Source organism: Oncorhynchus nerka, linkage group LG13 (genome assembly GCF_034236695.1).
Source record: "Oncorhynchus nerka isolate Pitt River linkage group LG13, Oner_Uvic_2.0, whole genome shotgun sequence".
Lineage (NCBI taxonomy): Eukaryota > Metazoa > Chordata > Actinopteri > Salmoniformes > Salmonidae > Oncorhynchus > Oncorhynchus nerka.
Genome location: NC_088408.1, coordinates 69629774 through 69650051, shown reverse-complemented (window position 1 = coordinate 69650051; position 20278 = coordinate 69629774). Strand labels below are relative to the sequence as shown.

The following is a 20278-nucleotide window of genomic DNA, read 5'->3' as shown; positions in this document are numbered from 1 at the left end:
TCATAGGTGGTATTATTTTTGAATGCTTTCCAATGCATTTTTCTGATTGGTGATAGCAAAGATGCTGCTCTTTCTGTGGTGATAGGCAACTATGTAGTGGATCTGTAATATAAGAGTGGATCACCGACCATTTGTCAGATCAGTGATTCCGTCAAGGAAAGGAGGAAGGATATGATTTAGTATTCGAAAGGGGGCTGTTTTGGATATGGAATCACTTTAAACTGGTGGGAAGCGCGCACCTGCCTCTCACTGACGTCAGTGCAGGACCAGGTTGCGCCATTTTGAAAGTAGAAGCAGGGAGAGGGAAATAATAGTTGCAAAGTGATCCGAGAAAGCGTTGCTGATTGTCAAAACATTGCTTAGCAAGATACGTGACAGGAGAAGTTGAAGAATAGCAGGGGAAAAGAGCCACACCCTCCATAGATTCACTTGCACTCTCAGCGAGATTCTGCTTGTACACACCCTAGCCCGGAAAACTGGAAAGATAAGCAAGGGCCCCAACCAAGCCCTCGACAGAGATTCCCTCTCACCATGGCAGGTAATGTTAACTAGCAAGCTAATAATGTCTGATGCATAAATTGAAGGGGCTTGTTTATCGCCCATACATTTGCTAAGTTGTTTCTATGTATATCGTCCGCTTTCTTGCCATTTGGAGAGAAGCTAGCTAGCTAACATTAGCCTCCCCGGAGTTGGGCGTGTACTCTGCATGTTGTCCCGCGTATCGGATGCTTCCGCTAGATATAAAGTTATAGTAGCTAACTGCACCACCAACAACATTAGCTAGCTAGTTAATGTTAACTAACTAGCTAACTAACTTTCTATATTTGCTATCACTTTCTCTGTATTGAAGCTACAAAATAATGATGTCAATAAATTGCTTAATGGCGGTCTTCTCTGATTATGGAAAGTAACGTTAACGTTACTAGATTAGAAAAAAAGCTTGCTAACTAGAAGAATCACATTAATCTTTGACATCAAAGCCATGCGTGATGCAGCTTTTGAGTTCTAAAGCGTTGCTCTGTTTATGGGATTCCAGGAGCCGGCGGCGGGGGCAATGATGTGCAGTGGTGTTTTTCTCAAGTCAAAGGAGCGATTGATGACGATGTTGCTGAAGGTAAGACTGGTGATTCAGGCTCTATAGACAGCTAGCTACGTTAGTTGATTTAGTCTAGCTAGGGTGTAGTCAATAATGCATTTAGCTAGCTACTGTACAGTGCCTTCAGAAAGTATTCACACCGTTACTTACGGTGGTTTTAAAATGGATGAAATTGATCTACACACTATGCCCCATAATGTAAAAGTGGAATTTTGTATGAAGACATTTTTTTAAATGAACCAATTCCAAGCTGAAATGTCTTGGGTAAAATAAGTCAGGAGTAAAAATGTGCATAACAAATCACATAATAATTGGCATGGACTCATGCAATAATAGTGTTTAACATTTATTTTTTAATAACTACCTCATCTCTGTACCCCACACATACAATTATCTATAAGGTCCCTGTCTTGTTTTGCATGCTCTGTACAAAATAATAAAATCCAGTGTGACAGGATATGCATTTATTAGCAAGCTATAACTGGCATATTCAAATCAAATCCAAATCAAATCAAATCAAATTTTATTTGTCACATACACATGGTTAGCAGATGTTAATGCGAGTGTAGCGAAATGCTTGTGCTTCTAGTTCCGACAATGCAGTGATAACCAACAAGTAATCTAACTAACAATTCTAAAACTACTGTCTTATACACAGTGTAAGGGGATAAAGAATATGTACATAAGGATATATGAGTGAGTGATGGTACAGAGCAGCATACAGTAGATGGTATCGAGTACAGTATATACATATGAGATGAGTATGTAGACAAAGTAAACAAAGTGGCATAGTTAAAGTGGCTAGTGATACATGTATTACATAAGGATGCAGTCGATGATGTAGAGTACAGTATATACGTATGCATATGAGATGAATAATGTAGGGTAAGTAACATTATATAAGGTAGCATTGTTTAAAGTGGCTAGTGATATATTTACATCATTTCCCATCAATTCCCATTATTAAAGTGGCTGGAGTTGGGTCAGTGTCAATGACAGTGTGTTGGCAGCAGCCACTCAATGTTAGTGGTGGCTGTTTAACAGTCTGATAGCCTTGAGATAGAAGCTGTTTTCAGTCTCTCAGTCCCAGCTTTGATGCACCTGTACTGACCTCGCCTTCTGGATGATAGCGGGGTGAACAGGCAGTGGTTCGGGTGGTTGATGTCCTTGATGATCTTTATGGCCTTCCTGTAACATCGGGTGGTGTAGGTGTCCTGGAGGGCAGGTAGTTTGCCCCCGGTGATGCGTTGTGCAGACCTCACTACCCTCTCGAGAGCCTTACGGTTGAGGGCGGAGCAGTTGCCGTACCAGGCGGTGATACAGCCCGCCAGGATGCTCTCGATTGTGCATCTGTAGAAGTTCGTGAGTGCTTTTGGTGACAAGCCAAATTTCTTCAGCCTCCTGAGGTTGAAGAGGCGCTGCTGCGCCTTCTTCACGACGCTGTCAGTGTGAGTGGACCAATTCAGTTTGTCTGTGATGTGTATGCCGAGGAACTTAAAACTTGCTACCCTCTCCACTACTGTTCCATCGATGTGGATAGGGGGGTGTTCCCTCTGCTGTTTCCTGAAGTCCACAATCATCTCCTTAGTTTTGTTGACGTTGAGTGTGAGGTTATTTTCCTGACACCACACTCCGAGGGCCCTCACCTCCTCCCTGTAGGCCGTCTCGTCGTTGTTGGTAATCAAGCCTACCACTGTTGTGTCGTCCGCAAACTTGATGATTGAGTTGGAGGCGTGCGTGGCCACATAGTCGTGGGTGAACAGGGAGTACAGGAGAGGGCTCAGAACGCACCCTTGTGGGGCCCCCGTGTTGAGGATCAGCGGGGAGGAGATGTTGTTGCCTACCCTCACCACCTGGGGGCGGCCCGTCAGGAAGTCCAGTACCCAGTTGCACAGGGCGGGGTCGAGACCCAGGGTCTCGAGCTTGATGACGAGCTTGGAGGGTACTATGGTGTTGAATGCCGAGCTGTAGTCGATGAACAGCATTCTCACATAGGTATTCCTCTTGTCCAGGTGGGTTAGGGCAGTGTGCAGTGTGGTTGAGATTGCATCGTCTGTGGACCTATTTGGGCGGTAAGCAAATTGGAGTGGGTCTAGGGTGTCAGGTAGGGTGGAGGTGATATGGTCCTTGACTAGTCTCTCAAAGCACTTCATGATGACGGAAGTGAGTGCTGGGGGCGGTAGTCGTTTAGCTCAGTTACCTTAGCTTTCTTGGGAACAGGAACAATGGTGGCCCTCTTGAAGCATGTGGGAACAGCAGACTGGTATAGGGATTGATTGAATATGTCCGTAAACACACCGGCCAGCTGGTCTGCGCATGCTCTGAGGGCGCGGCTGGGGATGCCGTCTGGGCCTGCAGCCTTGCGAGGGTTAACACGTTTAAATGTCTTACTCACCTCGGCTGCAGTGAAGGAGAGACCGCATGTTTTCGTTGCAGGCCGTGTCAGTGGCACTGTATTGTCCTCAAAGCGGGCAAAAGTTATTTAGTCTGCCTGGGAGCAAGACATCCTGGTCCGTGACTGGGCTGGGTTTCTTCTTGTAGTCCGTGATTGACTGTAGACCCTGCCACATGCCTCTTGTGTCTGAGCCATTGAATTGAGATTCCACTTTGTCCCTGTACTGACGCTTAGCTTGTTTAATAGCCTTGCGGAGGGAATAGCTGCATTGTTTATATTCGGACATGTTACCAGACACCTTGCCCTGATTAAAAGCAGTGGTTCGCGCTTTCAGTTTCACGCGAATGCTGCCATCAATCCACGGTTTCTGGTTTGGGAATGTTTTTATCGTTGCTATGGGGAACGACATCTTCGACGCACGTTCTAATGAACTCGCACACCGAATCAGCGTATTCGTCAATATTTTCATCTGACGCAATACGAAACATGTCCCAGTCCACATGATGGAAGCAGTCTTGGAGTGTGGAGTCAGCTTGGTCTGACCAGCGTTGGACAGACCTCAGCGTGGGAGCCTCTTGTTTAAGTTTCTGCCTGTAGGCAGGGATCAACAAAATGGAGTCGTGGTCAGCTTTTCCGAAAGGGGGGCGGGGCAGGGCCTTATATGCGTCGCGGAAGTTAGAGTAACAATGATCCAAGGTTTTACCACCCCTGGTTGCGCAATCGATATGCTGATAAAATTTAGGGAGTCTTGTTTTCAGATTAGCTTTGTTAAAATCCCCAGCTACAATGAATGCAGCCTCCGGATAAATGGTTTCCAGTTTGCAAAGAGTTAAATAAAGTTCGTTCAGAGCCATCGATGTGTCTGCTTGGGGGGGGATATATACGGCTGTGATTATAATCGAAGAGAATTCTCTTGGAAGATAATGCGGTCTACATTTGATTGTGAGGAATTCTAAATCAGGTGAACAGAAGGATTTGAGTTCCTGTATGTTTCCTTCATCACACCATGTCTATTCAGTGTTTCATACCATGATCAAATGAAGATGACCTCTTCACCTGGGTGGTCTTAACCAATCAGCGCAGTATGATACGGGGGTCAAATGCATCCAATTACAATTCAGTATGTTTACACATTAATATTACCCCCCCCCCTTTAAAATAAAAATGTTTTACATATTGTCGTGTCTTTGGCTATGCCGGATTAAGTGATATGATATGCTATTCTATAAAATAATTTCTTCGTAATTAATATTCCCTGATTGAGCTAATCATGTAAATGTAATTAAATGGAGAGTCGGGCACCACAAAATAATATTTATAGAGCTGTTATCTTCCGAATAAACTCTTAAAGACCTAGTAATATTTGACACCAATAGCAGTCAATATTAATCGTCATCTAAATTCAGTCTCATCTGAAAGTTGTAAATTCTTGGTTATCTGCACGAACCCTGGCTAACAAGTTGAATCAGCAATACAAAATTGGGTTTAATTATTTATTTACTAAATACCTAACTAATTACACACACATAATTAAATCATAACTTGATTACAAATTACGTCATAAAGGAAAACGTCCCTAGCGGGTGGAACGGATATGACAGCTTGTTACACAAAAGAAAAGGGGCTGGGTTTGAGTGAAAGAGCGGGAAGACTGAGGAACAAAGGGCGAAGCTGTGCTATTGTAAATACATTATGTTATGCATTCTAAATTACAGCCCATTTGGAAAAGGAAAATGCAATAAATATTTACTCTGAGCTGCGCTTCGGTAGGTTGGTGGTAGATGGAAGGCGGTGTTGTCCAACCGAGTCCTTTGTCCTTTGAAGAATGTCTGGTTGTCAAATGGATACGTTGTAGTAACGTCGTTGTTAGACGGGATACTCTGTCTGTTCCTTCCTAAACCTCGTTTGCACGGCTGTTGCTAACTCAACGGCTAGGAGGTACCTAGGAGGTATCACTTCGGTAGTGAATAAGAGTTTAAAGTTCATACCATTCACAACCAAAGCTGACGCTGATGTTGGCTTCGTTCTGTAGTTATTTGAACCATTCTGACATTGGACCGTCGTCCCCACATCCTCGGAACAGGAGGTTATATTGTCGTCAAGGGCTTATATCGGAAGGGAGAGGAGGGCGTGTTTGAAAAGTTTTATAGCCCATGTCCCTTCACAGGGGCGGGCCCCTGATTGAGCAGAGACATCTTATGAAAAACCAAATCTCACATTTTAGAAGCTAAAATCACATTTCATCCCATCACAAATAATTTAATATTCAAACATTTAAATTGAACAACAATTCCATGTGAATCCGATAACTCTGATGTGTAGACTTTCCACTGTAGAGTTTGTCATCTTATCATTGATGAGAATGTCTCAGATGACAACCGAACTTACATCATATTCATTCATACCACCGCAAAACCAAGGGTTTTGCAAATGTAACATCAGTAGGGTAGAGAGAGGAAAAAGGGGGGAAGAGGTATTTATGACTGTCATAAACCTACCCCCTAGGTCAACGTCATGACAATATTCTAAGTGTTTCTTTTGAATACATGCTCTGTTGTTTGAACTCAAGGTAAGTAACCATTTATACTGCATACTGCACCAACTGAATCAACATAACAGACGGAAACAATGATTCAGCATACTGTTATGAAGGATTCACTGTAGCAATGACATCTTAACATTTCAAACAAATACAATACCAAAGCATTTCAAGTCAACTTTTCAATAACAAGTTTACAGTCTGGAACTCTTAGGGCAGTGATCTGCCAACACCCGTTACATTTCACAGGTTTAGGACAGCTTGACCTCTCTTCCTGACTTTGTGTGATATGATGCTGAGCATTCTTCTGTGTCAGTCATCAGTTCTTGGTGGTGTTGCAGTTAAGTATGGTGTATGTTGTGTGTGTTTAGTCCATCACTTTCTATGTCAGGGGAACAGTTAATCTCCTCAGTGTATTGTTCTTTTGTGTTGAGTAGGCAACGACAATTGCGGCGCTACACCGCTCCTTCTGCGGTGCGGATGTGATATGAACGTTCAGTGTCAGCTGGCTGGATGACGACTGATGGCTTCCAGTGTCCATGCTCCTGGATTCTAACTGACCGTCGTTCAGTGGTGGTATTGGTCTCGCTGACCTGTCAAAGTATCGCTTTTGTTGTTGTCTTTGTGTACGTTTTTCATGCATTTCCTTGTAGCTGGCGACCTCAGGTTGCAGCTGCTGGTTGGTGCTGGGAAGGGTTGAACGAAGTGTGCGGCTCATTAAAAGCTGGGCTGGTGATTTGAAGTTGTCAACTGGAGTGCTGCATTATTCAAGGAGACTGAGGTAGGCGTCTCTCTTGTCTGCTTTTGCTTTGTCCATGAGTGATTTAGCAATCTGCACCGATTAAAAAAAATATATATAATAATAATAATAAATTTTTTAGCAAGGCCATTACTTTGAGGGTAATGTGTGCTTGTGGTGACGTGTGAACTCCCATGCTTTTGTGAAGGATTCAAACTCATTTGATTTGTAACAGGGACCATTGTCAGATATTAAAGTCTCTACAATGCCATGCCTGGCAAAGATTGCTTCCAGCTTGTGTATCACAGCTGCAGATGTGGTGCTGTGAAACTTGTCGAGATTGAAATATCTGCTGCAGTAGTCCACTGTTACTATGTAGTCCTCGTTGCCATAGTTGGTCTGGGCTACAGTGAGATAACGTTGGCTCTTTGGTGTTTGAGGGGCGTCGCTCAAGACAGGTGGCACATTTACCAACAATGTCCTGTATTTATTTGCACATTCCAGGCCAAAATAGTGTTCTCTGCTTGCACTCTTCCATGCCCATGTGTCCAACATGGATCTTTGTCAAAGTCTCTTCTCTGAGACTGGCAAGAATTATTATTTTTGTCTCCTTTGAAAATGTTTCCGTTGATCTGTGATAGTTCATCACGATGGTTCCAGAACTCTGAGACGCTCTGAGGGCATTTTGTCCTCTCCTCAGGCCTAGAAACCTCCAAAGTTGGAGTGAAATATTTGGTCTACCCATCCTCTCTTTAGTTTGAAGTGTTCGCTGGACCGGAGATGCGTTTCTTGGAGAAAAACGATGTCCGGACTTAAGATGAGCATACACGCGGCTACGCTTGACCACCTGGTTAATTCCTTTCACGTTCCAGCTGATATTGCATGTGGAGCCTAGAGTATGTGAATTAGTCAGTCATAGTAATCAGAAAAGAATGTTAGTACGATCACATGGCCAGTGTGCTGAAAGGTCAGAGTAATAAAATGTAAAGAAAATGTAAAAACTGCTCAAAACAACAAACAAGAAAACCTTGGACCCCTATGCTGGCCTTCCCCTGAAGGCTGCATCTACCTTTCCTGGACTAGAGCAAAATGCTAGTGTGAGAAGACATGGGGTACAAAATCCATTCTAGAATCTTAAAGGGGCAGGAGCATATATTGGGTGTACAGTTTTCAATTACAGCATTATTTATTCTGCAGTTAATCTTCTGGTATTTATTCTGTTACCAATAATATTACCATGTTAATAGTATCTTCTGATTGATTTAGTTTAATGACAAATTGTAATCTGTTAGCTACCAATATGTAGCTACTGATGATAAATTATTTTGATGCAATGGCTTATCCTGCACTTTGTAAAAACCCAGAGTTCATTGGGTGAATGTTGGGGAAAAATCTTGGTTACTTTCTAAACAGCAATGTGAATGCAAAGAGGACTCAGACCACCAAATAAGTGAAGTGGACTGGCAAAATAGTTGAGTCCTCATTCAAAGGGAAGTGTGAATACAAAGATAATGCAGTTCTCTAGCTTTTTCTTACCCAAGAGTTAACTTTAAAGAACAATGAGATTATTTTAAAGAGGATGATATGTGAAAACACCCTATGACTGGGGTTGCTGGAGTCTTTGACAATTATTAGGGCCTTCCTCTGACAATGCCTGGTATAGAGGTCCTGGATGGCAGGGAGCTCGGCCCTAGTGATGTACTGGTACACACTACCCTCTGTGGCGCCTTGCGGCTGGATGCCAAGCAGTTGCCATACCAAGAGGTGATGCAGCCAGTCGAAATGCTGTCAATGGTGCAGCTGTAGAAAACTTTGAGGATGCACCCTCTTATAAGCACAGGAAAAATCCTAGAGGAAAACCTGGTTGTCTGCTTTTCAATAGACACTGGGAGACAAATTCACCTTTTCAGCAAGACGATAAACACAAGGATACATTTACACTGGAGTTCCTTTCCAAAAGTTGACATTGAATGTTTGAGTGGCCTAGTTACAGTTTTGACTTAAATTGGCTGAAAACTCTATGGCAAGACTTGAAAATGGCGGTCAACAATCAACTTGACAGAGCTTGAATAATTTAAAAAGATTGGGCAAATATTTTACAATCCAGGTGTGCAAAGCTCTTAGAGACTCACAGCTGTAATTGCTGCCAAAGGTGGTTCTACAAAGTGTTAACTCAGGGATGTGAATACTTATGTAAATGAGATGTCTGTATTTATTTTCAATAAATGTGCAAAAAGTTCTAAAAACATGTTTTCACTTTGTCATTATGGGGTATGGTATGTAGATGGGTGAGGGGAAAACATATATTTAATCCATTTTGAATTCGGGCAGTAACGCAACAAGATGTCGAGTAAGTGAAGGGGTATGACTACTTTCTGAAGGCACTATGTTCAGACTGACAATCAGTCACTGATTCACTTCTCCTCACCAAACACCATATACCCACCAATACATGTCCACAAATAAAGGGGCATGACACTTTTTCAGATGTTTGAGGATGCATTAATTGTGTGTCCCAATGGAAAGGTAATATCATGTTGGGTGATGCTCGTGACTGATCTACAGTCTCAGCCACTACATGCGGTTTTGGCCTGTAGCCTACTTCATCCCATGATGCAGGTAAAAAAAAGCATTGGTAAAGAGCTAATGGTAACTGTTGTAGTTTTCCACTTTTTAAGATGATGGTACCACCATGGAAGTATGCTTTTTAAATTGAGAGCTAGTAGCCTACTTGGGTTTCTAGGCTGCATAGACGGTGCGCTTAGTTGCCCATAAGATAAAGGGTAAGAACTTGTAGGTGCCTTTTTGGCTGACCTCCGTTGAAGTGTATGAATGGCTTGAGCTGAGTGTGCTTGATTGTGTGTGCACATTACAATATTCTGTTTACAGTACAAGCTTTGCCTGAGAACAAGCATAACAAAACAGATTAGGTCAGAATCTGAGAACAAGCATAACAAAACGGTTTAGGTCAGAATCTGAGAACAAGCATAACAAAACAGATTAGGTCAGAATCTGAGAACAAGCATAACAAAACAGATTAGGTCAGAATCTGAGAACAAGCATAACAAAACATATTAGGTCAGAATCTGTGTGGCTATGTGGGTTCTGGGTTCTTCACCGGTGTTCATGGGGGGGGCAGTTTGTGGCTGTGGCAGGAGCAGAGGTCAAGCACCTCCATAGAACTCCTATTATGTGGATGATAGCACTGCACAACCCTACATTATCAGGCTTGTGCCAACCTCGGTCAACAAGGGAGAGATTGTTGAGTTGAGAACTTCTATGGAAGTGGTTAGCTGCAGATATGACGTTTTTTTACATTTTCCCTCTGGGGTGGTTATGTACATCTTGCTTTCCACAACTTCACAAAATCATATATACTTTAGTAGTTAGGCTCAGTAGTTGTGAAATCAGTGTGGCACAGCAGGGAGCTAGATTACAGTGCATTTGGAAGGTATTCAGACCCCTTGACTTTTTCCACATTTTGTTACATTACAGCTTTGTTCTAAAATTGACAATTGTTTTTCCCCTCATCAATCTACACACAATACCCCAGGATGACAAAGTAAAACGTTTTTTATTTTTGCAAAAGTATTAAAAATACATTTTAAAAAGTAGTCTTAAGTATTACATTTACTTAAGTATTAAGACCCTTCACACAGTACTTTGTTGAAGAACCTTTGGCAGTGGTTACATGCTCAAAGTCTTCTTGCGTATGACACCACAAGCTTGGCACACCTGTATTTGGGGAGTTTCTCCCATTCTTCTTTGCAGATCCTCTCAAGCTCTGTCAGGTTGGATGGGGAGCATCACTGCACAGGTATTTTCACTCAGACATGCAGAGACTTGTACCGAAGCCACTCCTGCGTTGTCTTGGCTGCCTACTTAGGGTCATTGTCCTGTTGGAAGCTGAACCTTCTCCCCAGTCTGAGTTCCTGAACACTCTGGAGCAGGTTTTCATCAAATATCTCTCTGTACTTTGTTCTGTTCATCTTTCCCTCAATCCTGACTAGTCTCCCATTCCCTGCCGCTGAAAAACATCCACATGCATGATGCTGCCACCACCATGCTTCACTGTAGGGAAAGTGCCAGGTTTCTTCCAGAAGTGACACTTGGCATTCAGGCCAAAGAGTTCAATCTTGGTTTCATCAGACCAGAGAGTGTTTCTCATGGTCTGAGAGTCTTTAGATTTCTTTTGGCAAAGTCCAAGCGGGCTGTCATGTGCCTTTTTACTGAGGAGTGGTTTCCGTCTGGCCACTCGCCCATAAAGGTCTGCTTGATGAAGTGCTGCAGAGATGGTTGTCCTTCTGGAAGGTTCTCCCATCTCCACAGAGGAACTCGGGAGCTCTGTCAGTGACATTGGGTTTTTGGTCTCCTCCCTGACCAAGGTCCTTCTCCCTCGTTTGGCTGTGCGGCCAGCTCTAGGAAGAGTCTTGGTTCCAAACTTCTTCCATTTAAGAATGATGGAGGCCACTGTGTTCTTCCCCAGATCTGTGCCTAGATGCAATCATGTCTCAGAGCTCTACGGACAAATCCTTAGACCTCATGGCTTAGTTTTTTCTCTGACATGCACTGTCAACTGTGGGACCTTTATATAGACAGGTGTGTGCCTTTCCAAATCATGTCCAATCAATTGAATTTACCACAGGTGGACTCCCAAGTTGTAGAAACATCTCAAGGATGATCAATGGAAACAGGATGCACCTGAGCTCAATTTCGAGTCTCATAGCAAAGGGTTTGAATACTTGTGTAAATTATTTATTTATTTTACCATCAAAAAATAAAAAACTGTTTTTACTTTTTCATTATGGGTTATTATATGTAGATTTAGGGAGGGGAAATAATGTAATCCATTTTAGAAAAGGGCTGTAACATAACAAAATGTGGAAAAAGTCGAGGGATCTGAATACCTTCCCGAATGCCCTGTACCCCCAAAACATTACAAATGTTGATCCTTCTATTATTTAGCAATACGCAATTGAACCTACTAATTGCCATGTTATTTGTGACAGCTGACATCATATCCACTGTGGAATTCAATCACTCTGGCGAGCTACTAGCCACTGGGGACAAGGGGGGCCGTGTTGTCATCTTTCAGCAGGAGCTAGAGGTAAGTGGAGATTACTGCTCAACACAGTCCACTGCATTTAAACACTGTACAGAGTCTCGTGTCAGTAGTGTATTTATTTTTGACATGACTGTGTTATGCATGTTGTCATCGAGCAGAGTAAGAACCAGCCACAGTGCCGTGGAGAGTACAATGTTTACAGCACCTTCCAGAGCCACGAGCCTGAGTTCGACTACCTGAAGAGCCTTGAGATCGAGGAGAAGATCAACAAGATCCGGTGGCTTCCTCAGAAGAACGCTGCACAGTTCCTCTTGTCCACGAATGGTCAGTAGAGCATTGTGTGCATGTAACCTTACCCTCCACAGCCCTTTCCTCTGTTGGGGGACGGAGGGGACCTGACAGGAATCTGGATACGCTGTTCATTACGTTGACTCATTTGTATGTTTTGAATAGGAGAGGGATCAACGGAAATACAGACCTGCCAACATGCACGCATTTTGCGTACCAACTACACACTTCTCTGTCCATGTACGCAGGTACGAGATCCGAGTTAAAGTACACAGAAATGAATAGGGCCTGATTTTAAATATATATATATATTAATAAAAATGACGATTTAATAATAAATAAATCCGCTGAGTAAATCTAACATCCTGATTCTCGAGCTGCAACACACATACATGTATGGCGTTTGTGTCAACGCACATGGGAGATTAATACGTCATTATTTGACGATGCTAGTACCCGGTGTCTGCCCCATCTCCTGTTTTTGTTGTGACTTTGAGTTTGCCGATTGTCAGCTGTACATAAACACATGGAAAAATCCCTTTTTGACTCCGTGTGTTGTGGGAAGGTAAACACATTGTCTCAAGCTAATGTTAGCGAACATAAGATGGACATTCAGTGGGCTCTAAAGTGCCAGCAGTTCACTCACATTTGCTAGTGAAAGAAATTAAATGCAAATACCAAAAATAACTGGTAGAGTGTGATATTTAATTCTGCGTCCCATTAGTTTATTTTCCACGCAACCTGATAGACTGTAACTGTAATTATGATCTACTTAACAAAAGGCATTACAAAAGTATAAGCAAAAACAAATATAGACATCTTGGCATTAAATGGAGTCTGGAGTTTAGAAGACCGCGTGATGAAGAATGAATGAGTGTCCAGTATTAGCTATTTGGTCCTATTCTATCATTGCGATCTGACTCGAACAGCGTGCAGACGAGCGGGCGGGGGAAAGAGAACCCCAATTCAGGGTTGAATCTCCAATTTGCAGAGAGCGTCTGGGACTCTAAAAAGTTGGACGGGGTTGGCAGGTCTGGAAATATATTGCTGGTGAAGAAGCAGCGTTGACATACATATGTGCTCTCTTGCAGATAAAACTATAAAGCTGTGGAAAATCAGTGAACGGGACAAGAGACCAGAGGGGTACAACCTGAAGGAAGAGGATGGACGTTACAGAGACCCCACCACTGTCACAACACTACGGGTGTGTAGACTTTCACGTGCATATACCCTGCACACTCCGATGCCCCAACATTGACTCATTCTATACACTACGCACAACTCGTACACCTGGCTAGAGAGAACCTGCTAAATCTCCTTCCTCTTCACCATAGGTCCCAGTGTTTCATCCCATGGATCTGATGGTGGAGGCCAGCCCCAGACGAGTGTTTGCTAACGCGCACACCTACCACATCAACTCCATCTCGGTCAACAGCGACTGTGAGACCTACCTGTCTGCCGATGACCTTCGCATCAACCTCTGGAACCTGGAGATCACTGACCGCAGCTTTAGTATCCTCTCTGTGTTTGGTCCCCATCACTTTTCCTTTCAGTCTCTGCTGAGCACTTCAGAAGGTCTTGGTGATCTTGTTCCGTCTTGATTTAATGCTTTCCTTTTTTGTTAATTATGCGTTGAGTTTGCTTGGATAGCGCTGTAACTCATTTTACTGAGACAGTTCAACAAGGCACAGTTAGTCATTTTTGGGTCGAGTAGTTCAGGAGCCCCATTTCTTATCTGTGGTGTCAGAGCTGTTATGTTTGCCCTTGACCTCCCTGACCTCCTTAGACATTGTAGACATCAAGCCAGCTAACATGGAGGAGTTGACAGAGGTGATCACAGCAGCAGAGTTCCATCCTAACCAGTGCAACACCTTTGTCTACAGCAGCAGCAAGGGCACCATCCGCCTCTGTGACATGAGGGCATCAGCTCTCTGTGACCAGCACTCCAAACGTAAGTGGCATGTGACAGTGCAGTCCATGATATTAGTTTCAGACAGAATTCCGTGCCCTGTGGAGATGACTAGGTAAAGTGGCATATTGATTGAAATGAGACCGATTAAAAGTACTGAAAAGCCCAGCAATTTCAGAGACCTCGGAAGAAGATGCTTCAACAGTCCTTTGCTGTCTTTGACTACTCCAATGAAGTGACTGACCTAGCACACCTCTTGTTGTTTCATTCAGTGTTTGAAGAGCCTGAGGATCCAAGCAACCGCTCATTCTTCTCTGAGATCATCTCCTCCATCTCTGATGTCAAGTTCAGCCACAGTGGGCGCTACATGATGACGCGGGACTACCTTACCGTCAAAATCTGGGACCTCAACATGGAGTCCCGTCCAGTAGAGACTTATCAGGTCAGCTGGTGTCTGTGTGGTGGGATGTAGTGATATCAACATGGATGTTGCATCCAAAGTTCAATTTGCTTGTCAGCTCTAAACTTACATCCTCCACTAGGGGGAGATGTTATGTGTAAATGTGTCATGTCCTGTATTGCCCTGTTGTATCTTTATTTATTTATAGCAAAGATACATTCACTTGAATGTTATCATTTGAAGGTATGCTTATATTAGACTGAACCAATGTGTTTTGTTGTGCAATTATTGTGTACTCGTGTCTTGATTCACTATCATTTTCTGCCAACAGGTTCATGAATACCTCAGGAGTAAACTGTGCTCACTCTATGAGAATGACTGCATCTTTGATAAGTTTGAGTGCTGCTGGAATGGAAACGACAGGTGAGGGTTGTCAAGTTTTGCCATACATTTTAAACTTGATACTGGATCTATGAATTGAGCCCGACCGATACGGATCTGATTTTATGGTGAAAATATTCACGATAATCGATATATCTGCCGATGTTTTTATTATTATAGCTGGAATGGGGGGAGAGAAAAAAACGCTTTCTGTTTGCATTGTGCTTAAAACAGCCATACAAAGATACTCAGAAAGATTCTCTTAAATTTGAGGAAAGAACATTTGGAAGCAGAGCATTTATGATAAATGGTTACTATTAACTTTTGTTTTTGACAAATGAGGCTGTGGTATTTGCTTATGGTCATTCGGTGTATTCCAAAAGTAGATCATAAAATAATACGTCTGCACAGTATGAATGGATCCTGATGTTCTTTTTCAGCTATCAGTGCCACTGCAGACTCATTAGGGGTCATTATCTGAATAATTAAACAGTAAGCCAAAATAACATAAAATACAGATAGCTGGACATAATAGAATCATGTAAAAGGATTAAGGAAGCTTTGGATTTCTGCCCTAAAATATGAAGGACACCACATAAAATTTAAGAGCACCAGAAAGATGAGGTTTTGTTATGGTAAAACTGTGTTACTCTAGTGAAAGGAGGATAAACTGCACTAATTCCAGCAAAACATTAGCTTCTGAGAACTGAGCTGCCTCATGCTAGCCGGCTGGACATAGATAAATACCAAAACATTGAAAGTCTGTGCTATGTTTTTATCGATTGTTGCCACCTAAAAGAAAAACATCAATAAAAAAAATGAACTGCTGGCACTGCGCTGCCTCTCGCTCCAAGCGTTGCCTCAGTGAATTGTCCTTGCTCTCCGGCATCCTTGGGACATCTCTACCCCATTTGAAGTTGAAATTTAAAATGGTTAGAGTAGGGATGTCCCAAGGATTCCAGATAGCACTAACCCTCAGTGAACGGCGTCAAGTACTCTCACACAGCCAGTTAGCGCTTGTCGTAGAAATGGGGGTGGTGAAATGTGAATTTGGACCAGTCCCTGACAAGTGACAAACCATATATAAAAACGGAGCAACGAAGCGCTACTTTGTAACCTGATATGTTTTTTTGTTTTGTTTCTGAAAACATTTGAATGACAAAGGCAGACCTTGAGGAATACCCTTCGTAAAGAGCAAATATAACACACCAGATTTAGTGTGCTTCACTAAGGGGCTGTAATGTTAACATTGCCATAGAGTTGAACGTTCTTAGCACATTTGGGCATAGCATCTGTTGTTTGTCATGACACCCAACGCCCTACCATGATACTTCACGCAACAGTATATGACCAGTGTGATTTTTGGCACTTTATTGAGCTGGCGTGCTTCTATCTACTCACCGTAGAAGCAGTAGACCTAACAGTTAGTTCCCAGTATTTCACACTCTTCTCCAACTGGTATAGTTGTGATGTGTCCAGTCTGTACGGCACCAAGGCAAGATAGGCTTATAGCCATATAAAGAGCTTCCTCTTTGGGGCAAGTAATAAAATGCCCAAATAATTCTATCAACAGCTTTTTTCCAGAGCGGTCTTAAATCGGTCCTTTTCGGTGGACTAAATGCTGATACAAATATATCCTCATCGGTCAGGCATTAAATATGAATAGATGTCTGACATTTATCAGGAAGTTGATGCGGTACGATACATTAGATCAATGTTTGACATCGAGGACACTTACTTATCAAAGTAATAGTTGTATTAATTTATAAGTTGTACATAGTCATTTTATGTTCGGCCTACAGAAGAAAGGCTGTAGCTACTGTAAGACACTATTGGGATGTCCCCTCATCTGAACTTAGCAGCACAGCGCTTATCAAAGGCTGCCTTTATCTCTGTCAAACAGAACTCAAGGCTGCCCCTTGCATTACGTCTGTAATGGTGGACTCAAGGTGGATCTGTCTGTATTAGCTTGTTAACACGTGTGTTTTTTTTACTCATTCACCGTACACGTTTAGGTTTCCCATCCTGCACAAACGCCACTGGATTGCCATTATACAGACTGTTGTTCCTGTCCCTTGACATCATTGTATACATGCCACAGTATACTTGAATGTTGTAAGGGCTGATTTAATGAATGTGTTGGTTAGATTCTGTGATTGAAAGACTAATTGAAACCACTAAGTCTGCCACTACCTCTGAGTCTCATTCCCCACCCTTGTCCTCCTCAGTGTTGTGATGACGGGCTCATACAACAACTTCTTCCGGATGTTTGACCGAGGCTACCGGCAGGATGTGACCCTGGAGGCGTCTCGGGAGAGCTGTAAGCCTCGTTCTGTGCTCAAGCCCCGTAAGGTGTGCACAGGTGGGAAACGCAAGAAGGACGAAATCAGTGTAGACAGCCTGGACTTTAACAAGAAGATCCTCCACACGGCCTGGCACCCCCAGGACAACATCATTGCCGTGGCCACCACTAACAACCTCTATATATTTCAGGACAGACTGTAACTATTATTCAATAAACCCTTCATATCCCAGATCCCACTTTAGCCCCACTACTCTGGTCACCAACACCTCATCTGGAGAAGTGCAGCGAAACGCCTCTATTTTGATGGCTTTGTTAGTCTTATTTCCTGTTCAGGGAGCTCCAACAGTACCACACTTCTCCTGCCACATTGCAACTGATGTCCACTACATCCCAAAGGGAACACTTTTCTAACACTCTAGTCTTTTGGTGGGATATTGTTTATTAAGCTAATTTCCTATGTTGCTAATTTCACGGTTTTGGTGCCACAAGCATTTTTATATGAACAAGCATTTTTTCTTTTGATAGGGAGTTATTTCAACTGGGTTCCCACCTCCAACCCTCTATTTTTGACACAAATTACAAAATGCCATTCTGCAATGACCAAATTGGCAAGCTGTCAGCTCTCTATATTTGTCCCAGGCTGTTTGCCAAGTTGCCAAGTTTCCTCACCCTCATCTTTCACATACAGTACACACTCACTCTTAACATCGATGTAGACACATACAAAGCTCAACTCAGTTGGTGGATTGATTTGGGGGTAATTTCGAGACAACTATGCCAAATGCACAGTTGTTATCCAGTCTGAGACTACAGACAAGGCTTAACAGTCTGGTAAACACAGATTCCTTCTCCAGAGGTAACCTGCAGTATGAAGCCATTGCTTTTCCAAGTAAATGGTAGTGGGCAGAGGTGCTGCAGGCAGCCTAATCTCACATGGAGGGACTGGTCCCTCTTGCTCTTAGTGCCACCATGTACAGCTCAGCACAGAGGCCCCAGTGCAGTTATTGTAAGAGAGTCTTCAGGCAGAGGCATGCCTTGGCCATATTGTGCTGACCTGCATGACTTGTCAGTTTAAATGTGAGAGGCACTCATTTGTACCTCTGCTGCTAAGTTCCATGCATGTGTCTTGACTTATGCTTATGTTTCTTATAAATTGTTCCCCTCTGGATCAAGTTTTTTGTTTGTATATTTTTTTAATGATATTTTGTACTTCAGATAAATAATAATCACTATAATTAGTTTATTTTTGTATGAACTAAGACCGAAATATTGATAACATTTAACCCCCTCACACTACTTGGTTTAGTCTGATCACTGTTGTCTGTTAAACTGTAGGTTTTGGACTGATCTGTAGACTGAAAGATTACTTGAACTGGTGATATTTAATGTGACTTATTGTGTTAAATTCAAGTGGGCCGCTGGTCTAAATATGGAGTGCATATTAATGTACCATTAAGAAAGGCTTAATGCATGTTGATGTCCAAAGAGCAGTCTTTTCAGGTATCGGTGCCACTGCGGACTCATTAGGGTCATTATCTGAATGTTTTTGTATTTGGGTTACTGTAACTGATATTGACTGGAATAGATTCGGTTGCTTCAGTTTTAGTTTATTTGCGCGAATTGTTTCAACTCTGTGTGTGCCATGGCTATGTTTTCTAAACATTTGCACTGAGTGAAAGATGATGAATAATAAATAGGCCATTGTACAGTGAGAATGGGCAAGGCATTATCTGTTTTCTCTGCTTCAGTTTGACTGAAGAAACACTCTTAACCACATTCACTCTGAGGAGAATCAGGTTGATTGACTAGACAGGTTTTCTGACATATTTTATAATGAGATGTTTTCTCTTCGTTTGTGCATAACAAGTTATTTATGCAGGAAACAAAGTAAAACTGTCAAGTGTATCATTGGATGAAATTACTGGTTAGTGTCAGCTCAGGGCATTGGAGACAGTATTTCAAACGTATGGCATGTCCAGCATTTGTACTGTATTTAGTTGATGTGGCATTATTTGTTAAGGATGTTTTGGGAGGTTGTGTCTGTAGTACATTTGTTTATGTATACACTTGATTGACGAGATAGATGCCAATTGTGAGCCATTGGGTCATAATAAGTTAGCATTAAGCTTAAGAATTGAGGCTCACTCACTAGTAATGCTACCAATAAGCACTATTGCAGTCTGTCTGCAATCAAGGTCATTAGCTCTACTGGTGTTGTCACTTCCTTAGGACTCTGCCCATGTCATTGTTGAATACTTAGATTGTCTTATGTTTTGTGGACAGTTTATAATGGCTGTCACTTTGTTAGCTGTTGTGAGAATGTGTCATGACATGAGGAACAAGAGTGTAGCCTACTGTACATGTTTTGTCATGGTTAAGATGTTAAATGCTACATAGGAGAAGCCACACGTTATACCCCTGACCCCATACCACTATCACACACTTGGCATCAGAACATCAAGGCTCAGTTACGGTACAAATGTAGTTGTCAAAATTGGCTTTTTTATTTTTCTTAAATTTACTGTCAGTTATTCTAAAGCGTCAATACATGGAGACACCTAAAGAAAATAAATGATGACTTTTCCCCCAACACACTCCTGTCTTTACAGCTCTTGTGCAAAGCCACCAAATGTCATTCAGAAGGAATGCCTTTTTCATAGCAGAGGAAATAATGAGATAATCAAGTATGTTTCCTGAAGTGACTGGTGGCTTTTCAGGCATGAGACTGCTCACGGGAACTTAAATATAATGTATTCACAGAACTCGCAACAGAATGCACTTTTATTTTTGTGAATTTCATTGATTTGTATGTTTTGTTTTGAGAGGCTCTTGATAAAGATTGGGGGACATTTTGGGTGATTAAAAAAATGTCAATACAGCCGTTTTAAAGGTTTACTGTATAGGTCTGTTTGCCTTCGTCAAATGGAATCAAATATAGTTTAGATTTAATGAGTAATAAAGTATTTCAAAACTGAACTATGAATACAACACTTTTTATAATTTGTTTGGACTATTTCTATCAGATGCTCAGTTACGTTGTATGTCATCATAGTGTCTTATCATACAGAAAATGATCTTGGCATTACATGCACAAGCAACATTACTTTTTTTTTTTAAGGATCAAGGAGACCAAATATGCATTGCAAACATACCTCAAATAT

At 42.2% G+C, this 20278-nt stretch overlaps 1 protein-coding gene across 2 annotated transcripts; it reads left to right on the top strand.

Annotated features, from left to right (window-relative positions):
- The first annotated feature begins 227 nt into the window (after positions 1 to 227).
- LOC115139995 (serine/threonine-protein phosphatase 2A 55 kDa regulatory subunit B alpha isoform-like) lies at positions 228 to 20093 on the top strand. 2 transcript variants are annotated; one of them, XM_029677963.2, is made up of 10 exons: positions 228 to 538; positions 1037 to 1114; positions 11779 to 11876; positions 11993 to 12158; positions 13214 to 13326; positions 13457 to 13634; positions 13909 to 14073; positions 14304 to 14473; positions 14763 to 14854; positions 17041 to 20093. In XM_029677963.2, exons 1-10 carry the CDS (start codon positions 532 to 534, stop codon positions 17315 to 17317), a joined length of 1344 nt encoding a protein of 447 aa, XP_029533823.1. In that variant the 5' UTR covers positions 228 to 531; the 3' UTR covers positions 17318 to 20093. The 2 variants fall into 2 exon arrangements, with proteins under 2 accessions (XP_029533823.1, XP_029533822.1); XM_029677962.2 differs by lacking the exons at positions 228 to 538; positions 1037 to 1114 and having other exon boundaries at positions 9960 to 11876.
- Positions 20094 to 20278: the final 185 nt, after the last annotated feature.

What these genes read in the sequence shown, in the direction of transcription:
- LOC115139995 (XM_029677962.2), top strand. Translation starts at nt 11,685, where the DNA reads ATGCCCTGTACCCCCAAAACATTACAAATGTTGATCCTTCTATTATTT. An exon ending in TCTTTCAGCAGGAGCTAGAG is followed by an intron (nt 11,877 to 11,992) that starts GTAAGTGGAGAT and finishes GTCATCGAGCAG; the next exon opens with AGTAAGAACCAGCCACAGTG. An exon ending in GTCCAGTAGAGACTTATCAG is followed by an intron (nt 14,474 to 14,762) that starts GTCAGCTGGTGT and finishes TTCTGCCAACAG; the next exon opens with GTTCATGAATACCTCAGGAG.